Below are 22,350 nucleotides of genomic sequence, written 5' to 3' on the forward strand. Positions count from 1 at the left end.
GTTTTCTTTTGTATTATAGATGATCATAGCCGAGTAGAGCTGTCCTTAATAACCTCTGATGAAGATTCCAGTTACATCAATGCCAATTTCATTAAGGTACACTGCATATTCTCTAGGTTCCTAAAAAAAGGGAGGGGGTAGGAAATACACTAGACAAGAGCGAAAGGTTACTAGTTGTAGTCACCGCATGTAATTTCTGTTCCCCTTTAGGGAGTTTATGGACCCCAGGCTTATATTGCTACGCAGGGACCTTTGTCTACAACTCTCCTGGATTTCTGGAGGATGATTTGGGAATACAGTGTCCTGGTAAGAGCAGAATTATTTTTGTTATTATCTTTTCTCATTTTTAGGGACAGAGGGGGTGAGGGCATTGGAATATGTTATTGAGGTTTCCTATGTATTAAAATAGTGCTTTTTTTGGTCAGGCACTAGAATTTCAGTGTTCCGGTACCTTTTAGTCAAAATCACAATGTCACTCTTCAAGGAAATGAAAGTTCTCATCTTGACCAGCTCATTTGTTAATGAGAATTTACTAATTTGAATAGAGAAAAGGGAAGTGAGGACAGAAAGAAGGATGGGTAGGATCAACAGTTTGTAATTGATCAAGATTTTTTTTTTTTGGTTAAAAAAACAAAACAAAACAAAACAAAAAACCCCCAGAAGCCCAGCTGGTGTTGCTCAGTGGTTGAGTGCCAATCCATGAACCAAGAAGTCACCAGTTCGATTCCTGGTCAGGGCACATGCCCAGGTTGCGGGCTTGATTCCCAGTAGGGAGCCTGAAGAAGGCAGCCGATAGATGATTCTCTTATCAATGTTCCTACCTCTCAATCCTTCTCCCTCCTCTCTCTCTAAAAAAGCAATAAAAACATTTAAAAAATAACAGAAAAGAATAATTAACACTTCTTGGTCCTGGGACCCAAGTATTAACTGCTCTTTCTAACTATATCAACAGTTAAGTTTCTATCTATTTCATCCCCCCAGATCATTGTTATGGCATGCATGGAGTTTGAAATGGGGAAGGTGAGTTCTTTTCAGTATACTTAAAGGTAAAGGAAAGAAGAAAAAGAAGGGGGGGAATTGGTAGCAAAACTTTCCTAAAGCTGCCAAATGAAATGACTCACAAGGCTTTGTTTTTTTTTGTTTTTGTTTTGTTTTTACTCCTAAGGACTCCTTTTGTCCATTTCCCCAGTAGACTGTATTTTAATAAAACTGAGGTATGCTTTTTAAAGTAACCATTCATCTTCCTATTTTATTAATCAGACATCTTTAACTGCCAGTCAGAGCTTCTAACCCCATGCTGTCCAACATGGCATCCACTGGCCACACATTGCTACTGAGCTCTTGAAATATGGCTAGTGTGACCGAGGAACGCAATTATTTTTACTTTAGTGAATTTCATTTTAAAAACTGATACTGAATTCAGTGATTAGAAAATTTTAAGTATGTTTGGAACAACTTTGGTATGTGAATCTTTTTCAACTATAAATTTTCTGAAATCTAAATGGGAATAAAATATTTCCAATGACAATTTAGCATATTAACTGAGATGTGCTATGAATATTAAAAATGCACTGGATTTTGAAGACAGTTTAAAATGTCAAATATTTAATGACTGTTGTATATTGATCCCATGTTGAAAATTTTTTGATATATTGGCTAAGTAAGATATTAAAATTAATTCCACCTTTTTCATTTTTGAATGTGGCAATTCAAAATTTTAGAAAATTTAAAATTACATATGTAGCTCACATTATATTTCTATTGAGCAGCATTCTTCTAACCTATTGTTGCCATTCTGAGTTGATACAATTCCAGCTAAAACCAAGGGAACTTGGTGTTTCAGTTAGCTTGCGCAACTCTTAGGAGACATGACTTTTGCTAATTTTTCTGAAATACTGGAAATGTCAGATTCCCATTTCTACTTCTTCAGACTTCTAGAAAGTCTGTAACTTATATAGCCTTTAATGTTTGATCTCCCATCCTTGGAGATTCCAGACCATATAGTTGGGTTTGAAGGCCAAGGGGATGGGACGTTCCTTAGGCGAAAGACACAGGGCTGACTTTACTTCTGAATGGGGGAGCGGGTGTTGTTACTCAGCAAAGACTAGAATATACAGAGGAAAATCACTGTATTCTGCTTTGCGCTACAGAAAAAGTGTGGGCGCTATTGGGCTGAGCCGGGAGAGATGCAGCTACAACTTGGCCCTTTCTCCGTCTCCTGTGTAAGTGTGACACCTGTTTCCATGCGGCTGAGCCGGTGCCCCAAGCTCTGCTTTACAGAGGGTAGTTTTTGAATCTTAGTCTTTGAAATCACTAATATTTTAATTTACTTTTTAGGAAGCTGAAAATAGGAAATCTGATTACACAATCAGGACTCTAAAAGTCAAATTCAACAGTGTAAGTATAGAAATTCAAAAGCCCGCAGAGATCAGGCAGGTGAATATATATGTGACTCGGGCTGGGCATAAGACATTGGGGAGTGGTGGAGCCTTTGATGTTTGGGGAAAATCTTCATATTAAAAAAAAGACCTTTTGCCGAAACCGGTTTGGCTCAGTGGATGGAGCGTCGGCCTGCGGACTGAAGGGTCCCAGGTTCCATTCCGGTCAAGGGCATGTACCTGGGTTGCGGGCACGTCCCCAGTGGGGGATGTGCAGGAGGCAGCTGATGGATGTTTCTCTCTCATCGACGTTTCTAACTCTCTATCTCTCTCCCTTCCTCTCTGTAAAAAATCAATAAAAAATATATTAAAAAAAAGACCTTTGGTGTAATCTGGGCTCCCCAATCTATTCCACACCGTGGCCACATATAGTTTTTGTAGGGTGAGTGGAGGCTGTACAGTGAATAGGGACTACAAAGCAATTTGAGAACTCAGGCTGCCCAGTCTTGCTAAGACAGAGGAATTTAATTTATCAGCATATCTGTGACCCATTTGAATTTTCCCAGTTGGGAAGCTCTGGTTGCATTATCTCTTCTTTTGATTGGGACAGATAGGGACAGGCCAATAGTAAGTGACGTGAAATCACTTAATTGTTCTTCAAAGGTATATAGTCACCAGAGGTCTATAGAGAAGAAAGCAGCATAAACTGCAAAAAGGAGATGCTACCTAGTAACTCAGAGTAATCTTGAACTCTCCTTTTATTCTGGCTACTTTTTTAGGAAACTCGAACTATCTACCAGTTTCATTACAAGAACTGGCCTGACCATGATGTGCCTGCATCTATAGACCCTATCCTTGAGCTCATCTGGGATGTGCGTTGTTACCAAGCGGATGACAGGGTTCCCATATGCATTCACTGCAGGTATGATGCTGTTGTGTGAACCTTCCCCCCAGAACAACCCATGTGTCCCAGTCTGGCCAGGACTCTTGCTTTAACTGAAGGAAGACTGACTTTGTTGGAAGTGAAGGCGGTATGAGCACACGGGACGTAGGCTCCTGATCCTCGCCTCACGTTGTCCAGTTGATCGAAAAGGAATGAAGCAAAAGAAATGAGTGACAGAAAGAGAAAGGTCACAGCAGAAACAAGCTATAAAAAAATGCAACATGGGAATTAAATGAATAGTTTTCTGATAAGTTGCTTGTGAACGGGACAGCTCTAAAGACTCTTGCTGTGAGCAGTTGCCCAGGATGTGTCCTGAAGTTCAGTGTGACATGTGGCAATTTGCAAACAGGTTTGGGAAATGGTGGTGTTTTGAAAGTTTTATTGCCTCCAGGTTTCCGACTTCCTCAAATCTGCTGGGGAAATTGTCCAGCTGCTGTCAATGACCCACTGTCTGCAATTACAGATGCTACGACTGTGATCTTTTATTTCAGTGCCGGCTGTGGAAGAACTGGTGTTATCTGTGCTATCGATTATACGTGGATGCTGCTAAAAGATGGGGTGAGTTTCTCTCAGCAGGCACTTCCCATTGGTTTACCCTTCTACTTTCAGACTTAGGAATTGTTTGGGTCTTCAAAACACCTATCTCCACAATTCATCTTCTCTAGAATGTTGACATGGAGACCTGCTTTGTCAGATGATTAAACTAGTCCCTAAGTTGGTGGTTCTCAAAGTGTGGTCTCCAGATGAGCAGCGTTAATGTCAGCATCACCCAAGAACTTGTTAGGGATGCAAAATGTTAGGCCCCACCCGGGGTGGACTGAAGCAAAAACTCTGGGTTGGGCCCAGTGACTCTCCAGGTGCGTCCTATGCAATGGTGTAGTTGGAGGACCATTGCTCTGCGTTACAGTCACCCTTCCTGTATGCACATCGCTTTAGTAGATGCACTCAATTTACAATCAAACTGTGTTCCAACACATTGTTTTTTAAAGGTTAAATAAGAAATGGGAAATTTAAGATATGGGCCTTAGAACTATCTGCCAACTTCTTTTATTTCATAAAACTCCTACTTGCACATGCACATCTACTGAGCCTTCTTCATTTTACCTCTAACTTTAGAGATTTGATCACCCCATGTGAAATCATTTTGAAGACTTTCTTCAGTCTTTTATATATATATATATATAGATATATATATATCTATATATATATATATATATTAAAAGCATAATATGCTAATTAGACTGGATGTTCTTCTAGACAACTTTCCCAACAAAGCCGGGGTTGTGAGGCGAGGCAGAAGAGGTGGCCGCCTGGGCAGCGGGGGCCAAGCCCCTTGCACAAATTTCATGCATCGGGCCTCTAATGATCAAATATACATATAATATATATTTGATTTCAGAGAGGAAGGGAAAGGGAGAGAGAGATAGAAACATCAATGATGAGAGGGAATCATTGATTGGCTGCCTCCTGCATGCCCCCTACTGGGGATTGAGCCCACAACCCAGGCATATGACCTGACTGGGAATCAACCAGTGACCTTTTGGTTCCTGGATCGATGCTCAACTGCTGAACCACATCTGACTGGGCTTCTTCAGTCTTTTCTAGGGCAAACAGCAGGCTGTAAATTGTGATGCAAGTGATGAGAATCTTCATTAGTTTTAAAAATACTTCTATTTTCTGATATTATCCCATGTTTGAAGAGCAGATATCATGGAAGTATCAAGACATGAGAAATTGGCAATAATTTATTAACAAAGGAGTAAGATATTTTTTCCTTTTATTTGATAGATAATTCCCGAGAACTTCAGTGTTTTCACTTTGATTCGGGAAATGCGAACACAGAGGCCTTCATTAGTTCAAACTCAGGTATGGACTGTGGTGAAAGGGTCATAACATGTGTCTGAGTCTTGCTCCACCTCTCTGTTTATTAGTAAGGATCCAAAACCAGCTGATTCCTTAGTCATAACACCAATTTACTATTAAGTACATTAGTCTGTTCCCATTTTCTCTAACTCTGAATATCCCAATATTTTTTCTGGTAACCCTTGCCGTGGGTCAAATTCCTTTCATCCCTTATATTTTACTTTCCAGAAAATATTGAGAAACCAATATAATATTTCTTACAAAATATGTTTAAAAAAACACCTCAACAAGTTGTTTGACTTCCTAGAAAGGAATAGTTGGTTCATATTAATTTGAAACTTTGTAGTAGTAATTTATTTCTGAAACCATAGAAAATCAGAGATATTTCTACTTCAGTAGGTGGTAACAGAATCTATAGCATGCAGTCTATGCTCATTTTAGGAAATAATGAAAAATGAAGGTAAAATCAACCATTATCCTATCACCTACGTAGCCACTGGTACTATTTTTCTATAGTCTCTCCTGGTCCTTATTCTATGCATACTTTTTAAAAAAACATAATTACAATCACACACTATATATATGATTATATATGTATCACAAAATTTGAACCCAGCCCACATTGCTCACACTCATTCACTCCATTAGTAATGCTCTTTCCCTTTTCTCCCCTCCTTTCCAAGTTCAAGTTCTCCCTCCTAGGTGAAACAATACCAGCCTGAATCTCTCACTTTCTACAATATTTAATTTCACCTATATTTCCTCACCAATAATTTTACCCACATATCTAAATGGTCTCCATGTTGAAGATACAGTTTATCATTCACCCATTCATTCATTCATCACACATTTATTGATATTAGGGATCAGACACTCTTGCATAATTTGTTAGAACTACTTTTTACTGCTTAAATAGCAAAACCCTAATGTGTTTAAGGCAAATTAACTGACACATAGGTTTAGAGGTAAAATGATTGACAGTGGCAGTTCAGATATTTTCATCTAGAAGCTGTGAATTGAAGGGAAAAAATGAAGAGCTATTATAATATAAACATTCTGTTTGGCCCACACAGGTTTTCCACTAATAGCTAGTGGAAAAAATAATTTTTTTTCATGTGTTGACTGTAGGTGTGTTCTATATTCAATCTGTGAGGGGGAAAGTTTATATGAAATGAAAGCATAGTTTAGGGCTGTCAGAGTTAAGAGAAAGCTGATCCATGTCAATGTATACAACCAAGTTGTATAATATTAAATTGTAATACTGAATCAATAAATAAAACCATACCCATCTCAGAAAAAGTCCAAATCTAGCCTATTTTTAAGAGTTGGAAGACAGCTGAAATAATTTTAAGTTAGTCTTTATATTTTGGCTTTATCAACGACTAGTGGAACAAATATCTTACCAATTGTACCTGCTTTTTCTGACACTACTCTAACCAGGAAATAGCACAGTAACCAAACGAGTGTTTCCTGTGTGATTTTTCTCTATTAAGAAATTTAAAGAGTGTACCAATGGTCATGTTGGTTGGCATCGACTGTTCATTGTTCTCCTGCTAAAATTATCTTTGGAAAAAGTTGTGCTTTATTTGTATAAGATTGTGTAAAGAGTCAGGGGAAAACCCTGAATAGGCCCATTCAGATGAAAGGTACATACAAAATCAAGTGTTTGAGCAGGTATGGAGGCAAAAATGGAGTAGTAAAAACCCATAAACATTGTAAATGTCGAGGACTCATTTCTCTATAATGAAATAATTTTATAACCATACATTTTCAAACTCTATTCAACAGTCTTCTTTGATGTCTTTGCTAAGACATAATTTCAGCAGTTTGATCTCAGTGCACTAAACTGAGTTAGAAGATACAGGTTCTAACCAAAGTCCTGGAAATTACTTCTGAATAACCTTGGACAAATAGTCTATAAACAGGAATGACAGCCTAGCTTGTTTATAGGTTAATTATAAGGGTCAAGTTAAATGATACATATTAAAACCATCTATCTACCGTTTTCCAGAAAAGGTAAAGGTGGCTTGCACACACACAAAAATGCATCCAATATTAAATAAAAATTTTAACACATGAGCAAGGAAAACAGAAATAGAGGGATGAAGATGGAGGGAAAGATAAGTAAGAAAAGGGGATTAGAACATAGAAAACAAAAAACAAACAAACAAACAAACAAACAAAAACAAAACAAAACAAAACAAAAAAGAACATAGAAAACATGCTGCAAGTTCCTTCCTTGTATATTAGTTAGAGGTAGATCAAATATTTAGCTGTTCCTAGCAGCCTAAAAGTGCTCTGAAATCTGAAATGGGCTATACAAGCACAAGGCACTGTCGTTGAACTAACGTGAATGGTCTCTTCAGGTTTGCTAGCCTAGGATTTGATTGGTGTTCATATTTCTGAAATCAGGTTCTGTAGTTTACCAAGTTTTTTTGTTTGTTTTCCTTTGTTCCGGTTTGTGATGCTCCCCAGAAACAGTATGAACTGGTCTACAAAGCCGTCATAGAACTATTTAAGAGGCATATGGATGTCATCAGAGATAGACACTCTGGAACAGAGGTAAACTTTAAACTTGATGTTTTGTAAGTTTTTTTTAAAAAAAAAAAACATGAGATTTGGTGGAAGGATCTTAGGTTAGTTGCAGGACTTAGCTTATTACTTATCATCATAACTAAATTGGAGTGTCCGATCCAATGTGCATGGGCTGCACTGCAAATCTCTTGTGGAGAACACAAATAATTGAAGTATTTTAACTTAGAAAATTTGTCCTTTGGTTAACCTCTTGCATACAACTTTTTTTTTTTTTTTAAATATATTTTATTGATTTTTTACAGAGAGGAAGGGAGAGAGATAGAAAGTTAGAAACATCGATGAGAGAGAAACATCTATCAGCTGCCTCCTGCACACCCCCTACTGGGTATGTGCTGGCAACGAAGGTACATGCCCTTGACCGGAATCGAACCTGGGACCTTTCAGTCTGCAGGCCAACGCTCTATCCACTGAGCCAAACCGGTTTCGGCTTGCATACAACTTTTAGCTAAATTTAGAAACAATAGGTGTGAAAGAGCAAGCATATATTCTGTTCCCACGTTTTAGACAGTTGTGTGGTGAGTTAGAAATGAGGGTGACAGTTACAAAGCGAAACCATGAGTGAGTACTGATGTAATTTTTCAGGTTACACTAGCCTCCTTTTTATTGCGTGTGTCTCATCAAGTTTTGATAATGTTTTAGGATATCCAAAGGACTTTTAGCTGAAGGCCTTAGGTATAAAAGCAATTATGATTTGACCAAATTCCAATTCAAAAATATTGGGTATTCTAGGATGTCCTATTTTGATCTTATCTCAAAAGTTGGTAAGTCAAATATTTACTGTGTAATCACAAAGTATTAGGTTCTGAACAAACCTTAAGAAGACAAACTTGCTGGCTTACCTTCCCAGGGTATGTATGTGTATATATATATATATATATATATATATATATATATATATTTAATTTTTATATCACATTTTGGATTGTTAACATGAAAATATTTACCAAAGACCTACTGTTTTCACAGTATTAAGAATACAAAATATATAAGAGATGACCCTGATCATAATTTTATCAGTTCATTATGAAACATGGAAAGGGAAAGATAGCCAAAAAAACTGTTGAGGATAGGGAATGAATTAAGCAATCCTATACTTAATGTTAACTCCAAGGGAACACAACATGGTGGAAGATGATGGAAATAAAAGTATAATTGCCAGAAAATATTACTTATATCCTATTTGTGACTATATCATTGGCTAGTACTGCCCGAACAAGGTTAAATAATAGAAGTGATATGGATGACCGAATTTAATGGGCAGGATTATTATTATTATAATAATTATTAATAATTATTATTATTATTATTATTTTGCCTCCGTACTTGCATCTACTAAGTGTGATGCTGACTTGATTGGAGATATTTATATTTTAATTGTTTAAAGAACGTATTCATTGATTTCTATTTTATTAAGAATCTTTTTCAGAAAAAATGTTAAATTCAGTCAATTGCATATGTTTGCATTTGTGGAATGATCACAATGATTTTCTCCTTTAACCTATTAAAATCAAGCCATCCTTCTACTCTTAGGAAAACCCTTCCAGAACAAAAAATATTTTATAATGTGTTGCTAGAGCATGTGGGCTAATAGTTTATTTAGGTTTCAGGAACTGTCAATACTCAAATTTAGCCCAGTGGCCATGCTGTGACTCCAGTCAGCTGGGTTGTTTGGAGTGGGTCTTTAGTCAGCAAATTGGAACATGGGTACATGGTTCAAGCTCCCACTGAAGAAACTGGTTAAAGATCGCCAAGAGAACTTCTGTTTCTGGGAAGAGTGAGTAGATAAACTTTTCCTTATTCCTCCCACTAAGTGCAACCAAAAAACCCTGGACATTATATTTAAAACAAATATAAGAAGGCAGACCAGCTAGGGACTTGTGACCCAAGAAAAGACATGATGGGGAGTTCCTTGGATTTTCCTTTGCCTCATATATTCCAGGCTTAGAATTGAAGAAGCCAACAACCTGGAAATGACAACAGTACAGACAAAAGAAGACTAACAAGAGCCTACTCTCTCTAGCCAAAGGACCAGGAAAGGGGTGGCCCAGCAAGGCATAAGACTTATCTTTTTGAAATATATTTTTATTGATTTTAGAGAGGAAGGGAGAGGGATAGAAACATCAATGATGAGAGAGAATCACTGATAGGCTGCCTCCTGCATGCCCCCTACTGGGGATCAAGCCCGCAACTCAGGCATGTGCCCTTGGCCAGAATCGAACCTGCAACCCTTCAGTCCGCAGGCCGATGCTCTATCCAGTGAGCCAAACCGGCTAGGTAGGGCAAGGCGTAAGACTTTTAGATAATAACCACTTTACTCTAGTCAACACCAAATTTAAAAAATGGCCCCCAACCCCATCCATGCCAGCAAAGGCTGAGTGCAGCGCCTAGAACCCCATCCCCTAGATTGTAATAAAGTTCTGGGGTGGCATCAAAAAGGTCAAGTAGAGAGCTAGGACTTTCATTCCCAGTGGCCTGCAATGTGTTTTGCCTCCAGTGCCAGTGGCGACCACATGGGGAGCCTGAGCTTCCACCTGGCAGAAACGCGGCACCGCCATGCCTCCCTACTGAAGTAAGGTCAGAGGAGACCTCATGGACAGTCAGGACCGTCACCATCATCCAACAATAATGAGGCCAGTTCCACCACAATGTCAGAGATGAGATGGGAGCCTCTCCCATGGTGTCTTCCCTTGAGTATCCACAGATTAAATGAGGAGACTGGCGGAGGTAGATTTTACCTGGTAGTAACAAGTTAGCAGCACCCCCTTCTCCTGTCAGAATGGAGTAAAAACAAACAAACAAAGGAACAGCTAAAAGAGAAGGTTAAACTAAGATACAGAGCCTCATATCTCAAACCAAGTGAATAAAAGATCAATAGATGGCAACACTGAGCTGACAGAGATGTTAGAATTATCTGACAAAGATTTTATTTTTTATTCTTTTTTTATTATTTTATTTTGACAAGGATTTTAAAGCAGCCTTGATAAAAATGCTTCAATGAGCAATTACAAACATGCTTAAAACAAATGACGAAAAACAAAAACAAAAAAGCAAATGAATAAATAGAAAGGCTTAGCAAAGAAATATAAAGACTCAGAAAAAAAACAACCAGAAAATATAAAGAAGAAATGAAATTTTAGAACTGAAAAATATAGTAACTGAAACAAAATAGCTTAGTAGATAGGCTCAATAAAAGAATGCAGGGTATAGAAGAAAGAATTAGTGAATTGGAAGATAGAACAACAGAAATTGCCCAACCTGGACAACAGAAATAAAATAGACTAAAAACAAACAAAAAAACAGAAACTTAGGGAACTAAGGAACTATAACAAAAAGTTTAGCATTTGTGTCATTGAAATCTAAGAAGCAGAGGAGAAAAAAGGCGAAGCTATAAACGTACTGAAAGATTCATCATAATTAAACCTCTGAACCTAAAGACAAAGATTATAGAACGTAGCCAGAGAAAAAACGATCTTAACTGTAGGAGGAAAATAATTAGAATGACAATGGATTTGTCATCAGAAACCATGGAGGCCAGAAGGAAGTAGCACAATATTTTTCAGGTACTGAAAGAAAAGAATTCTCAACTCGGAATCCTACACCCAGTGAAAATATCCTTCAGGAATGAAGGGGTAATCAAGACATTCTCAGATGAAGAAAAACTAAGAGAATTTGTCAACAGTAGACTTATGCTAAAAAAATAGCAAAGGAAGTTTCTTAAACAGAAAGGAAATTATGAAAGAAGGAAGAACATGGTAAGCAAAAACATGGGTAAACATAATAGGTTTTCCTTCTTTTAAGTTTTCTAAATTTTTTGATGATTGAAGCAAAAATTATAACAGTATCTGATATGGTTTTAAATGTATCAGAGAACATATGTAAGACAATAACATTACAAGCAGGGAAGAGTTAAGAATGCCAAGGGGGAAAAAAAAAAGAATGCCAAGGGAGGTAAGGTTTCTGTACTAACTAGCAAAATAATAAGTAGACTGTGATAAGTTATGTATATATAATGTAATACCAAGAGCTACAGCTACAAAAGCTATACCAAAACATTTCTTTAAAAAACTATACATAAGATCAAATTCTGAAAAAGGCAGGAAAGAGAAATGTGAAATGGAGAGAACAAACAGAAAAAATAAAATAAAATGGCAGACTTAAGCCCGAACATTCAAAATTACACTAAATTTAGCCCAGCGAATGTTGCTCAGTGATTGAATGTCGATTTATGAACCAGGAAGTCACAGTTCGATTCCTGGTCAGGGCACATGCCCAGGTTGTGTGCTCGATCCTAGTGTGGGACGTGCAGGAGGCAGCTTATCAATGATTCTCTCTCATCATTGATATTTCTATCTCTCCCTTCCTCTCTGAAATCAATAAAAATATTTTAAACAAAAAAGTAATAACTACACTAAATGTAAGTAGTGTAAATACACCAGTTAACAGATAGACTGACAAAGTGTATTGAAAACATGACTCAACTATTTGCTGTCTGTAAGATACACACTTCCAATATAAGGTTGGTTTAAAGGATTGGAAAAAAAGATATATCATGTAAACACGAATAAAAGGTAAGCAGGAGTAGCTCTACAGGGTGGGCAAAAGTAGGTTTACAGTTGTTTGCATGGAAAATAATACAATAATTAATAAATAATGGTACGAGAATAAACTCTGTGTTTCACATCCTCACAGCTGTAAACCTACTTTTGCCGCACCCTGTATTAATATCAGATAAAATAGAGCAAAGAAAATTATCACAGATAGGGAGGGACATTTTATAACACTAAACGGGTTAATTCACCAATAAGACATAGCAATCCTAAGTGCATATGGACCAAACAGAGATGTAAAATATGTGAAACAAAAACTGATAGAAGTGAAAGGAGAAATAGACAAATCCACCGGTATAGTTGGAGACCTCCAATATCCCTTTCTCAACAATTGATAGAAAAACTTGACAGAAAATCAGCAAGAACTCAACAATACCATCAACCAACCAGATCAAATAGATATTTTTAGAACACTCCGTCCAATAACACATGAATACACATTCTTTTCATGTGCTGATGGAACGTATAGCAAGATGAACCATACCATGGGCCATTCAACAATCTGAAAAATTTAAAAGAACTGAAACTATAAAAAATGTATTCTCTGACCACAATGAAATCAAACTAGAAGCCAATAACAGGAAGATAACAGGAAAAGATCCAAAAAATTGGAAATTAGCCACATTCTTCTCAATAATCCATTGAGTCAAAGAAGAAGTATCAAGAAACATTTTTTTAAATGAATTGAACTGAATAAAAATGAAAATACACGTCAACATTTGTGGGCCAGAGCTATAACAGTGCTGACAGGGAAGTTTATAGCACTCCAAATGCATACATTAGAAAACTGTAAAAGTCTCAAACCAATAATCTGAGCTTCCCCTCTGAGAATCTAGAAAACAAAAAGAGCCAAAAAAGATCAATGACAATAGATAAAAATCAGTGAACCAAAGAGCTGGTCCCTTGAAAAGACCAATAAAGTTTACAAACCTCGAGGAATACTAATAAAGGGGGGAAAGGGGCGTACGTATGTGGTGGGGGAGATGCCATGATCACGAAGGTGGTTTTCCCAGGGCGAGGCTAATCCATTGCACTCCGGATGTGCTGACTCTTGCAATTTCCCCAAATGTGGGAAACTCAACAACATAATTTGTTCTAGTGGGGAACTGTGTTCTCACTCTCCCCTAAAAAAAGAGAAAGAAAAAAAGGGCAGAGATGAAAATTACCAATATTAGGAATGAAACAGGGGATATCGCAGATATCAGAAGGGTAATTAATAAAGGAATGTAGTATAAGCAGCTCAGCACATATAAATTTCACCCCTTAGACAAAATGGGTTATTTCCTTGAAAAACACAGACTACCACAATCACTCAATATGAAATAGATATTTGAATAGCCCCATGATGGTTAAGGAAACCGAATTTGCCATTTGAAAACTCCCCCAAAAGAAATCTTCTGGTCCACATAGTTTCACTTGAGAATTCTGCCAAATGGTTGATGAATAATTAACACCAATTTTATACAATCTGTACCAGAAAGCAGAAGAGAAGGAGACACTTCCTCATTCGTATTTTACCATTTTAAAGTGTATAATGTAGTGGCATTAAGTACTCCTACAATGTGTATGACAGTCACTGTTTATTTCTAAAAAATTTTCATCATCCAAATCAATATCCCCTGCCCCAAAACCTTGTAACTTCTTTTTGTCTCTATGAATTTGCCTATTCTAGATACATTGTATAAGTGGAGTCGCATACTTATTCTTTTGTATCTGGCTTATTTCATGCAGCATGTTTTCAAGGTTCATTCATTTTGCAACATGTATCAGAAGTTTATTTTTTATGGCTGTATAATATTCCAGTGTGTGTGCATACCGATTTTGTTTCAACGGGCACTTGGTTGTCTCCAACTTTTAGCTATTATAAAATTGATGTAAAAAAATATTTGTTCAAGATGCTACTTTAGATTTTTTGGGTGTATGCCATGAAGTGGAATTATTGGATTATATTGTAATTTTGTTTAATTTTTTAAAGTCCTGTCATATTGTTTTTCACTGTGACTGCAAAATTTTACATCCCCATGAGAAATGCACAAGGGTTCCAATTTGGCCAATACTTAGTATTTTCTGGGTTTTTTGTTTTGTTTTGTTTTTTAGATAATAGCCATCCTAATAAGTGTGAAGTGGTATCTCATAGTTTTGATTTGCATTTCCCTAATGATTAGTGATGTTAAGCATCTTTTTGTGTGATTATTGTTGTTTGAGTGTTTAATTTACAATATATTTGCACATGTTTAAGTTGTTTTTTTTTTCTATTGTTGATTTCTAGCTTCAATTCACTATGATTTAAAAGGATACTTTTAAAATTTAGTAAGACTTGTTTTGTGGCCTAACATATGGTCTATCCTGGAGAAAGTTCCATATATGTTTGAGAAGAATGTGCACGTTGTTGGGTGGAGTATTGTATGTGTGTCTGTTAGGCCTAATTGGTTTATGGCGTTGCTCGTGTCTGCCCTGTATTTCCTTATTGATCTTCTGTTTCATTGTTCTATCCATTATTGGAAGTGGAGTAGTAAAGCCTCTGACTCAGTTTACTAGGCCTGCTGTAACATGTACCACAGACTGAGGAGGGCTCAAACAACAAGTCTGTTTTCTCAGTTTTGGAGGCAGGAAGTCCAAAATCAAGGTGTCAGCAAGAGCCGTGCTCTCTCTCTCTCTCTCAGAGCTCCAGGGCAATAAATCTTCCTTGCCTCTTCCTAGTTCCTGGCATTTGCCAGCAATTCTTGGTGTTCATTGGCTTGCAGATACATCACTCCAGTTTCTGTCTCCATCATTACATGGCGTTCTCCCCAAGTGTCTCTGAGAGTCTGTTTTCTCTTCTTATAAGGGCACAAGTCATGGTGTTAGGGCCCACCCTAACCCAGCATGACCTCATCTTAACTAATTATATCTGCAAAGGCCCTACTTCCAAATAAGGTCAGTTAATGATATCAGGGGCATGTTAAATTTTAACATGTCTTTTTGAAAGTCACAATCAAACCCATAACAGGTGGAAACTTACAATTGCTGATGACTTTTTTTTTTTTTTTTACATTTAAACATCTCTGAAATCAAGATACAGTTTTCACTCAATGGTACCTTGGGTTCCATGAGCCTCAGTAACAAAATTCATAATATGATCAAATTGCTGTGAAGAAAATATAGGTTGAGAGTGGCTGGGCAAGTGTGTGGGAGTGTGATTGTAGGTTGCGTGGTCAGGGAAGGTTTCCTTATGCAGCTGACATTTAAGTAGAAAATAATTACTTAGAAAAAGCCAGCCATGCAAAATCTGGAGCAAGTGTATTTCAACCAGAGGGAACAGAAAGTGTAAAGGCCTTGAATTGGAAACACGTTTACGATGCTTAAGCAATGGCGAAAACCAATTGTAGCTGGAACATTGTAAGGAAGGAAAGGTAGAACAATATGAGGTAGGTATGGGGACCTAATAAACACCTACTAACATTCAGAGTTAAGATGCTGAGACTTCTGAAGGTAGAGTGTTCTTAGGAATAAAGCTACTCCCAAAAACATTTTAAGACGCCCCCATTTTAAAAGGTGATTACTGTAGGTAAATCCTTTCTAATTTCTATAACACTGTCAATCCTTTATTCTCATCCTTTTGGTCTCAGTTTGTGAACATGCTCTTGTTGGCTTCAATGTTTTGGAAATTCATCTCTTTTATGAATTATTTTGTCTTTATATTTTCTGAAAAATAACTTTCCAGCCTTATGTATAAAATATCACACTTTCATTGCTTCACTTAAAAAGCAATCTCTTATTTTTCTTGAAGATTCAAGCAAAGTATCCAGTTCCTGAGCAAAATCCCAGTCTGGAAGCAAACGCTTATTCTCCGGATTTACCAAAAAGGTGAGTATAATTTTACACTCTACATGCTGTCTAATTGTGTCTCGGGGGCATAGCTCATGCTTATCACTCATTGTGATGCTGGGAAAAGCTATGGAAGCAGCCTTCCGGGGTTATGATATCATTATTACCTCCTCTTGGTTTTGGCAGCATGAAAGAAGCAAAAGTGATGAACCGACAGAGCAAACAAAGGATTCAGGTGAAAAATGCAGAAGCTCCTTCCTTTGAGCCGAGGACTTCTGAAATAAGTGAAAAGGGAGGGTTGGCTTTGCACCCTGCTAAACAGAATAGTTCTTGTGAGTTTTTGGAACTAAATTATGGTTGTAACAAAAATGCTGGCACAACCATGAAATGGGAGACAAAGACATTTCCAATAGTTGGGGAGCCTCTTCAGAAATATCAAAGTTTGGACTTGAGCTCTGTTCTGCTTGGAGCAGGTCCTGATTCTAAACCTGTGAACGCAGCAGGAAGATATTTCAACGCAAAGGGGCCAATAACGCGGACCAAGTCAACTCCCTTTGAACTGATACAACAGAGAGACACCAATGAGCTGGGCATGAAGGAAAAGTGTTCTTGCTTGGCATCTCAACCGAATAGTTCTTGTTTTGAGCAGGCTCAAAAAGCGATGCATGTTTCTTCAGCAGAACTGAATTATTCGCTGTCGCGTGACTCAAAGCACCAAGTGTGCCATGCCTCCAGTGCAAAGCAGCATGACGCTAGGGCTTTTAATGCACATTCTCACATGTCTTTAGTGGATAGTCCCTATTTTCCATCGTCTCCAAGAAGTGCTGGCTCTAAGATGTCTCTTGATTTACCCGAGGAACAAGCTAGAACTGTGTTACCTTGTTCTTCGTTGCCAACATCCTCTGCAACCCTATTTTCTTATTATGATCCAGATGATTCTTTAGCACTGAATCCTCCAACCAATTTCCCCTCCACACTGAACCAAGAGATAGCAGATGTCGGTAAGTTATTTTTAAAAGCTTACATGGCATTTTATTTTTTTAAAAATCTTTATTGTTGGAAGTACTATATATGTTCCCCTTTATCCCCCATTGACCCCTTCAAGCCCACCCCGGCCCCTGCCCCGGCCCTAGGCCTTCACCACTCAACTGTCTGTGTCCATGGATTATACAAATATGCATACAGGTTGTTTGGTTCATCTCTTCCCATCCACCCACCCAACCCCACCTTCCCTCTGAGATTCACAGTCTGTTTATATGGCATTTTAGATTTCACTTTGTTTCTATAAAAGATTTGGTTTCTTCTCATCCTCCCCCTTGTCCTTCTCTGCTTCCTTCTCCTTCTAAGAAATAAATTCCAGGAGTGTTTTGATGCTGTGACAAATTGAAAATAACAAAAACAAACATGTAACATTCCATGATCCATATGATCTATGATCCATCATCCATGCCAGGGGTGGGGAACCTTTTTTCTGCAAGGGCCATTTGGATATTTATAATATCATTTGCCGGTCATACAAAATCATCAACTTAAAAATCAGCCTGCTATATTTGGTGAAACATTTAATTAACTCACCCCTAGTGCCTTGGAAGGCCAGACCAAATTATTTCTCCAGCCTTATATGGGCCAGACATTCCCCATCCCTGATATGAAGCCAACAGGAGTGCTTTTAAAGGAGGCAATTCTCATTCCTGGAAATGTATATGAAAGGTCCACAATTTTCCCTTCACACACAGAAGCAACTACCAAATGAGTTTAAGAAAAGATATGATCTAGGGCACTGCGTGGTCACTCAGAGTTTTTACTGCCCAACCATGTGGCTATACTTGCTGAGGCAGTTGCAAAAGGAGAACCTGATTTCCTCCTGCCCTCTTATAATAACTTAGTAGGTGAGAATATGTGTTCCATATTCTGTGTAGGATTTTTTAAAAATACATATTTTTATTGATTTCAGAGAGGAAGGGAGAGGGAGAGAGAGATAGAAACATCAATGATGAGAGAGAATAATTGATTGGTTGCTTCCTGCATGCCCCGCACTGGGGCTCGAGCCAGGGACCCAGGCCTGTGCCCTGACTAGGAACCTTTTGATTCATAGGTTGATGATGAACCACTGAGACATGCCAGCTGGGCTCTGGGTGGGATTTTAATCATAAATACATCTTTACTTTCATACTTTATTTTATAATTCTATACTAGTATTTTTGCATATTATGCATATTGTTTTACTGGGTGGTTTGATAATAGATTTAAATATCCTGTTAGAGATGATTATAAGTTGGCTGTGAGAGAAAAAAAGCAAAGAGTAAATTTAACTCTCTTAGGTGTATCATCAGAAATTTATTAAAAATGTTTTACCTGAATAGGAAGTAGAAAGAGCTTTTACTCTATAACATTATTGTATAGTAATGTCTTAATAAATGTGTCGACACATAGGTTTGTTACAAAAAATACTTTATCTGGATCTAGTTCCTTCTTTGATTAGATTATTTTATATATTTTGATCTTGTTTTATAATTTAAAGGAATTTTACTTTTCTAGGTACCTATAATACGTTAAATTCTCTGAACATCAATGTTAAAAGACAAATCCTTATCTTCAAGGGTTGTAAGAACATTTACATGTGTGCCATCTGGTGGCAGTTTCTTATAATAGCATTACATTTTTCTATAAAAATTCTGAATATTTCTACAGAAATATAGAATACAACATTGTTTTTTAAAAGACAAAAAGACATACATGTTCTTCATCCTTGTAGAATGAATAAGAGATACTACAATCTTTATGATTTCACCAAGTCTGTAACAATCTCTGGCATGTCAAAATGCTTTTATGATGCTGTATTGTATATTCTATGTAAAACAAAAGGAAGAGTTATGTAATTTAAGTTAATATAATATTTTGTTATGTTAGCTGATACTCAGTGACTCAATCAAAATACTTTTGGGCTTTTAACAGAAATCATACATTTTGAAGAAGCATAAAGCTTCTGGGTTTGCAACTTAAGATGAGAGAATTTATTTTGCTTTTTCCTTGAGTGAACAGATACCAGCTTAAACATTGTAATGGCACTTGATGGGATTTCCATCAAGTTGAAATGTAAGAATTTTCTTTGGATTTTCCTAATTAAAAATTATAATTCTACTTCTGACATTTTGGATAGCAACTTCTCCAAAAATAGACGATGAAACCCCCCCTCCACTTCCTGAGCGGACACCTGAATCTTTCATTGTGGTAGAGGAAGCTGGTGAGTATCATTCAGTAAGTAACACAAAGCTAGGTTACTAGTACTTCTCAAGTCCTTTCAATGTTGTACATGCTATTGCTGAGTAACATATGCTGTCTAAAAGAATTACAACTCTCCTAAGAATTGGACCATATTTACTTCCTTCCAGGAGAAGTCCCACTGCATGTTCCCCAATCTTTACCTTCAGCTGGGATGACAAAAATTGGAACCTCACTAGAATGGAGTGGAACACCTAAATCCAGCAAACCTGATGACTTGGTGAGACTTAGGCCAATCAAGGTCCATAACTTCTTTTTTTCTGACTCATTTGGATTCGACAGACTATAGTCCTACTGCTTGTATTTTTAACACCTATCAGCCAATAAATATTAAGTAGATACTACTTATAAAACAATGTGCTAGAGGATGCATAAGATCCAATTATTGCCCTTAAGAAACTCATAGTCTAGCCGTGGAGATATAGGGTGTATATACAAGTATTGTTGTCTATTTGTAATAATAAAAGCATAATATGCTAATTAGACGAGACAGCTGAATGACATTCCGGACAACCTTCTGGATGAAGCCGGGGCTGCGAGGGCTGAGCCCCTTGCACGAATTTCATGCATTTGGCCTCTAGTTTATTATAACAAGGCAAATATGACCAGTGCCATGGGAAAGAGAAGAGACTTGAAAGTGTGGGAGATCCCTTCAGGTCGGAAGTGGTAAATGAAAACACAGTGAAAGTGGAAACATTTGAGCTGATTCTTGAAGGATACTTAAAGCAAAAGTAAATGTTTCATAAGTAGGTAGCTTGTTTGCAATAGTCATTTGGTTGACTGTATTGTGTTAGCTGTGATAACGTATTATAGAGAGTAAATTTTTTAGTGACACATGTTCATATTATTTGAGTTAAACCTTTTGGAATAATGTTCCCTGCCTCTAGAAGAAAACTCTACACTTTCAACAATCTGTTATGCATTTGTATATATTATATGAACCAACTCCCTTACAATTTAAGAGATCATAGAAGTAATTAACTAAAACAGTTAAACATGCCTACAATCACAATGTAGTAGGCAAATACTCTGTACCTTTTTAATTATACTTTTAATTTACTAGTAATTGTTATTATTATTGTTAATAATATTCTACAAGTAATGGTGTTTCAATTAACAATTCCCAGAGAAAAGAAAATTCACTCTTTTCCAATGTCATGAAGTAATTTCCATTTCAACAATTTACCCTCAATTAAATTTTCAGGAAATGTTCTGAGTAGAAAGGAAATAGGTCAAAACAGAATAAATTTAGGACCAACTGTCGTGACATATAAAAATCACTAAGAGTTGATGTCTTTTCATAACTCAGCACACTTACACGTTACAAAAAATAGGGTCAACATTTCATAACTATCTTTATCCGTATATACAATATAACTTCAAAAATGCCATGCATTGCTTTGAGTTTGTAAATTTGTGTACATATTCTTCCTTCACTTTTCCTCTCTCTCTCTCTTTTTTTAGATTGTAAAACTCCGGAATCCCGTATCAGGTAAATAAATTCTCATAACTTTAGATGAGATGTTAGCCCTAAGCATCTGCACTGTGAGAATGGCTCATTAAGTTTAGAGTAATTCACCTCAGGAGATGGCATGCTTCCCATAATAGCTTCCACTGTTTATTGATCTATTCCTGGGTTTCCCAGGCTAGGAGTTTTGCTTTGTTTCAGGATGCTCTGTAAGAACTAGAAACTTAATTCAATTCAGGTTCAGTTTCTTTGGAAAAACACTTTCGTAAGTGAGCTACAAGTTTGTGACGAAGGAGAGGCTCATTGGCTGAAGAGCTGGAAGGACAAAGCTCCTGAGGCTCCGGTCACAGTTCAGATAACTTTTTATTTGGTGGCGGTAGGTTAATATTGAGAAGTTGGAAAAGTTACACAAAATCAAGGAGGGGTCTTGCCTGGAGACTTTAAGTGATGGATGTTTTTGCTTATTGTGCCCTGTTCTCATCACAGATGTGCATGAAGATCGCTCTTCTCCTCCCCCTCCACTCCCAGAAAGGACCCGAGAGTCCTTCTTCCTCGCTGACGAGGACTGTAAGTGCAGCACTTTCTCTCCAAAAAGTTGCAGAAATAAGACTGTTAAAAGGCTAGCAATAAAGTGGGACCTAAATGAAAAAGGCACAAGAAATGATTAAGTAAGATAAAAATAAGACATTTTAAAGGCCCATACTGTATTGTAAAAGTAGTGCATAAAAAAGCCAAGCCAAGAATTACTAGATATATACTTATATAAAACCTGAAAGCTTAGGAAGCTATGCAACAAATACTTTTTTTTTCAGGTATGCAGGCTCAACCTATGGAGACTTATTCTGCCAGCTGTCCTAACACCATGGAACATTCAACATCTTCAAAACAAACATTGAAGACTCCTGGAAAATGTTTCACAAGGAGTAAGGTAAAAAAGATAGGAGTTTATGGAAATACACCAGAAGCTTTTCATTACTGGAAGTGTCACCTAACCCGCTACTCCCTTCTCTCCCACCAGCTGCCAGCATTAAGATGGAAAATTAGATTAAATATGGTCACTAACATTGTTGGTCTCATGACAATTAAAATTAATAGAAGGAGCCCTAACTGGTTTGGCTCAGTGAATAGAGCGTCAGCCTGCGGACTGAAGGGTCCCAGGTTCGATTCCAGTCAAGGGCATGTACCTTGGTTGTGGGCACATCCCCAGTAGAGGGTGTGCAGGAGGCAGCTGATCGATGTTTCTCTCTCATCAATGTTTCTAACTCTCTCTCTCCCTTCCTCTCTGTAAAAAATCAATAAAATATATTTTTAAAAAATAAAATTAATGGCCAGTAAACTCAAAAAATTAAAAATAGAAGTAACAGCAGTGGAAGGAGGGTTGGTTGCCTTACCAGACATTAAAACATT

At 37.2% G+C, this 22,350-nt stretch overlaps 1 protein-coding gene and 1 non-coding gene across 6 annotated transcripts in view; both read left to right on the forward strand.

Moving 5' to 3' along the window:
• The window catches only part of PTPN22 (protein tyrosine phosphatase non-receptor type 22), a 41,473-nt gene that overhangs the window by 10,862 nt on the left and 8,261 nt on the right, over positions 1–22,350 (forward strand). For 2 of the 5 annotated variants that reach the window (XM_036343179.1, XM_036343180.1), the window contains exons 3-18: positions 20–96; positions 211–306; positions 982–1,020; positions 2,151–2,222; positions 2,338–2,397; positions 3,158–3,300; positions 3,813–3,879; positions 5,110–5,187; positions 7,660–7,746; positions 16,156–16,232; positions 16,380–17,194; positions 19,354–19,437; positions 19,586–19,695; positions 20,940–20,967; positions 21,430–21,510; positions 21,756–21,871. In XM_036343179.1, the coding sequence (XP_036199072.1) occupies positions 20–96; positions 211–306; positions 982–1,020; positions 2,151–2,222; positions 2,338–2,397; positions 3,158–3,300; positions 3,813–3,879; positions 5,110–5,187; positions 7,660–7,746; positions 16,156–16,232; positions 16,380–17,194; positions 19,354–19,437; positions 19,586–19,695; positions 20,940–20,967; positions 21,430–21,510; positions 21,756–21,871 (2,030 nt within the window). The other 3 variants (XM_036343181.1, XM_036343183.1, XM_036343182.1) reach the window with 2 other exon arrangements.
• On the forward strand, positions 13,350–13,513 carry LOC118673873. The gene has a single exon (XR_004973526.1). It is a non-coding gene; the product is annotated as a U1 spliceosomal RNA (small nuclear RNA).

This window comes from Myotis myotis, unplaced genomic scaffold (assembly GCF_014108235.1).
Source record: "Myotis myotis isolate mMyoMyo1 unplaced genomic scaffold, mMyoMyo1.p scaffold_m19_p_18, whole genome shotgun sequence".
NCBI classification, from domain to species: domain Eukaryota; kingdom Metazoa; phylum Chordata; class Mammalia; order Chiroptera; family Vespertilionidae; genus Myotis; species Myotis myotis.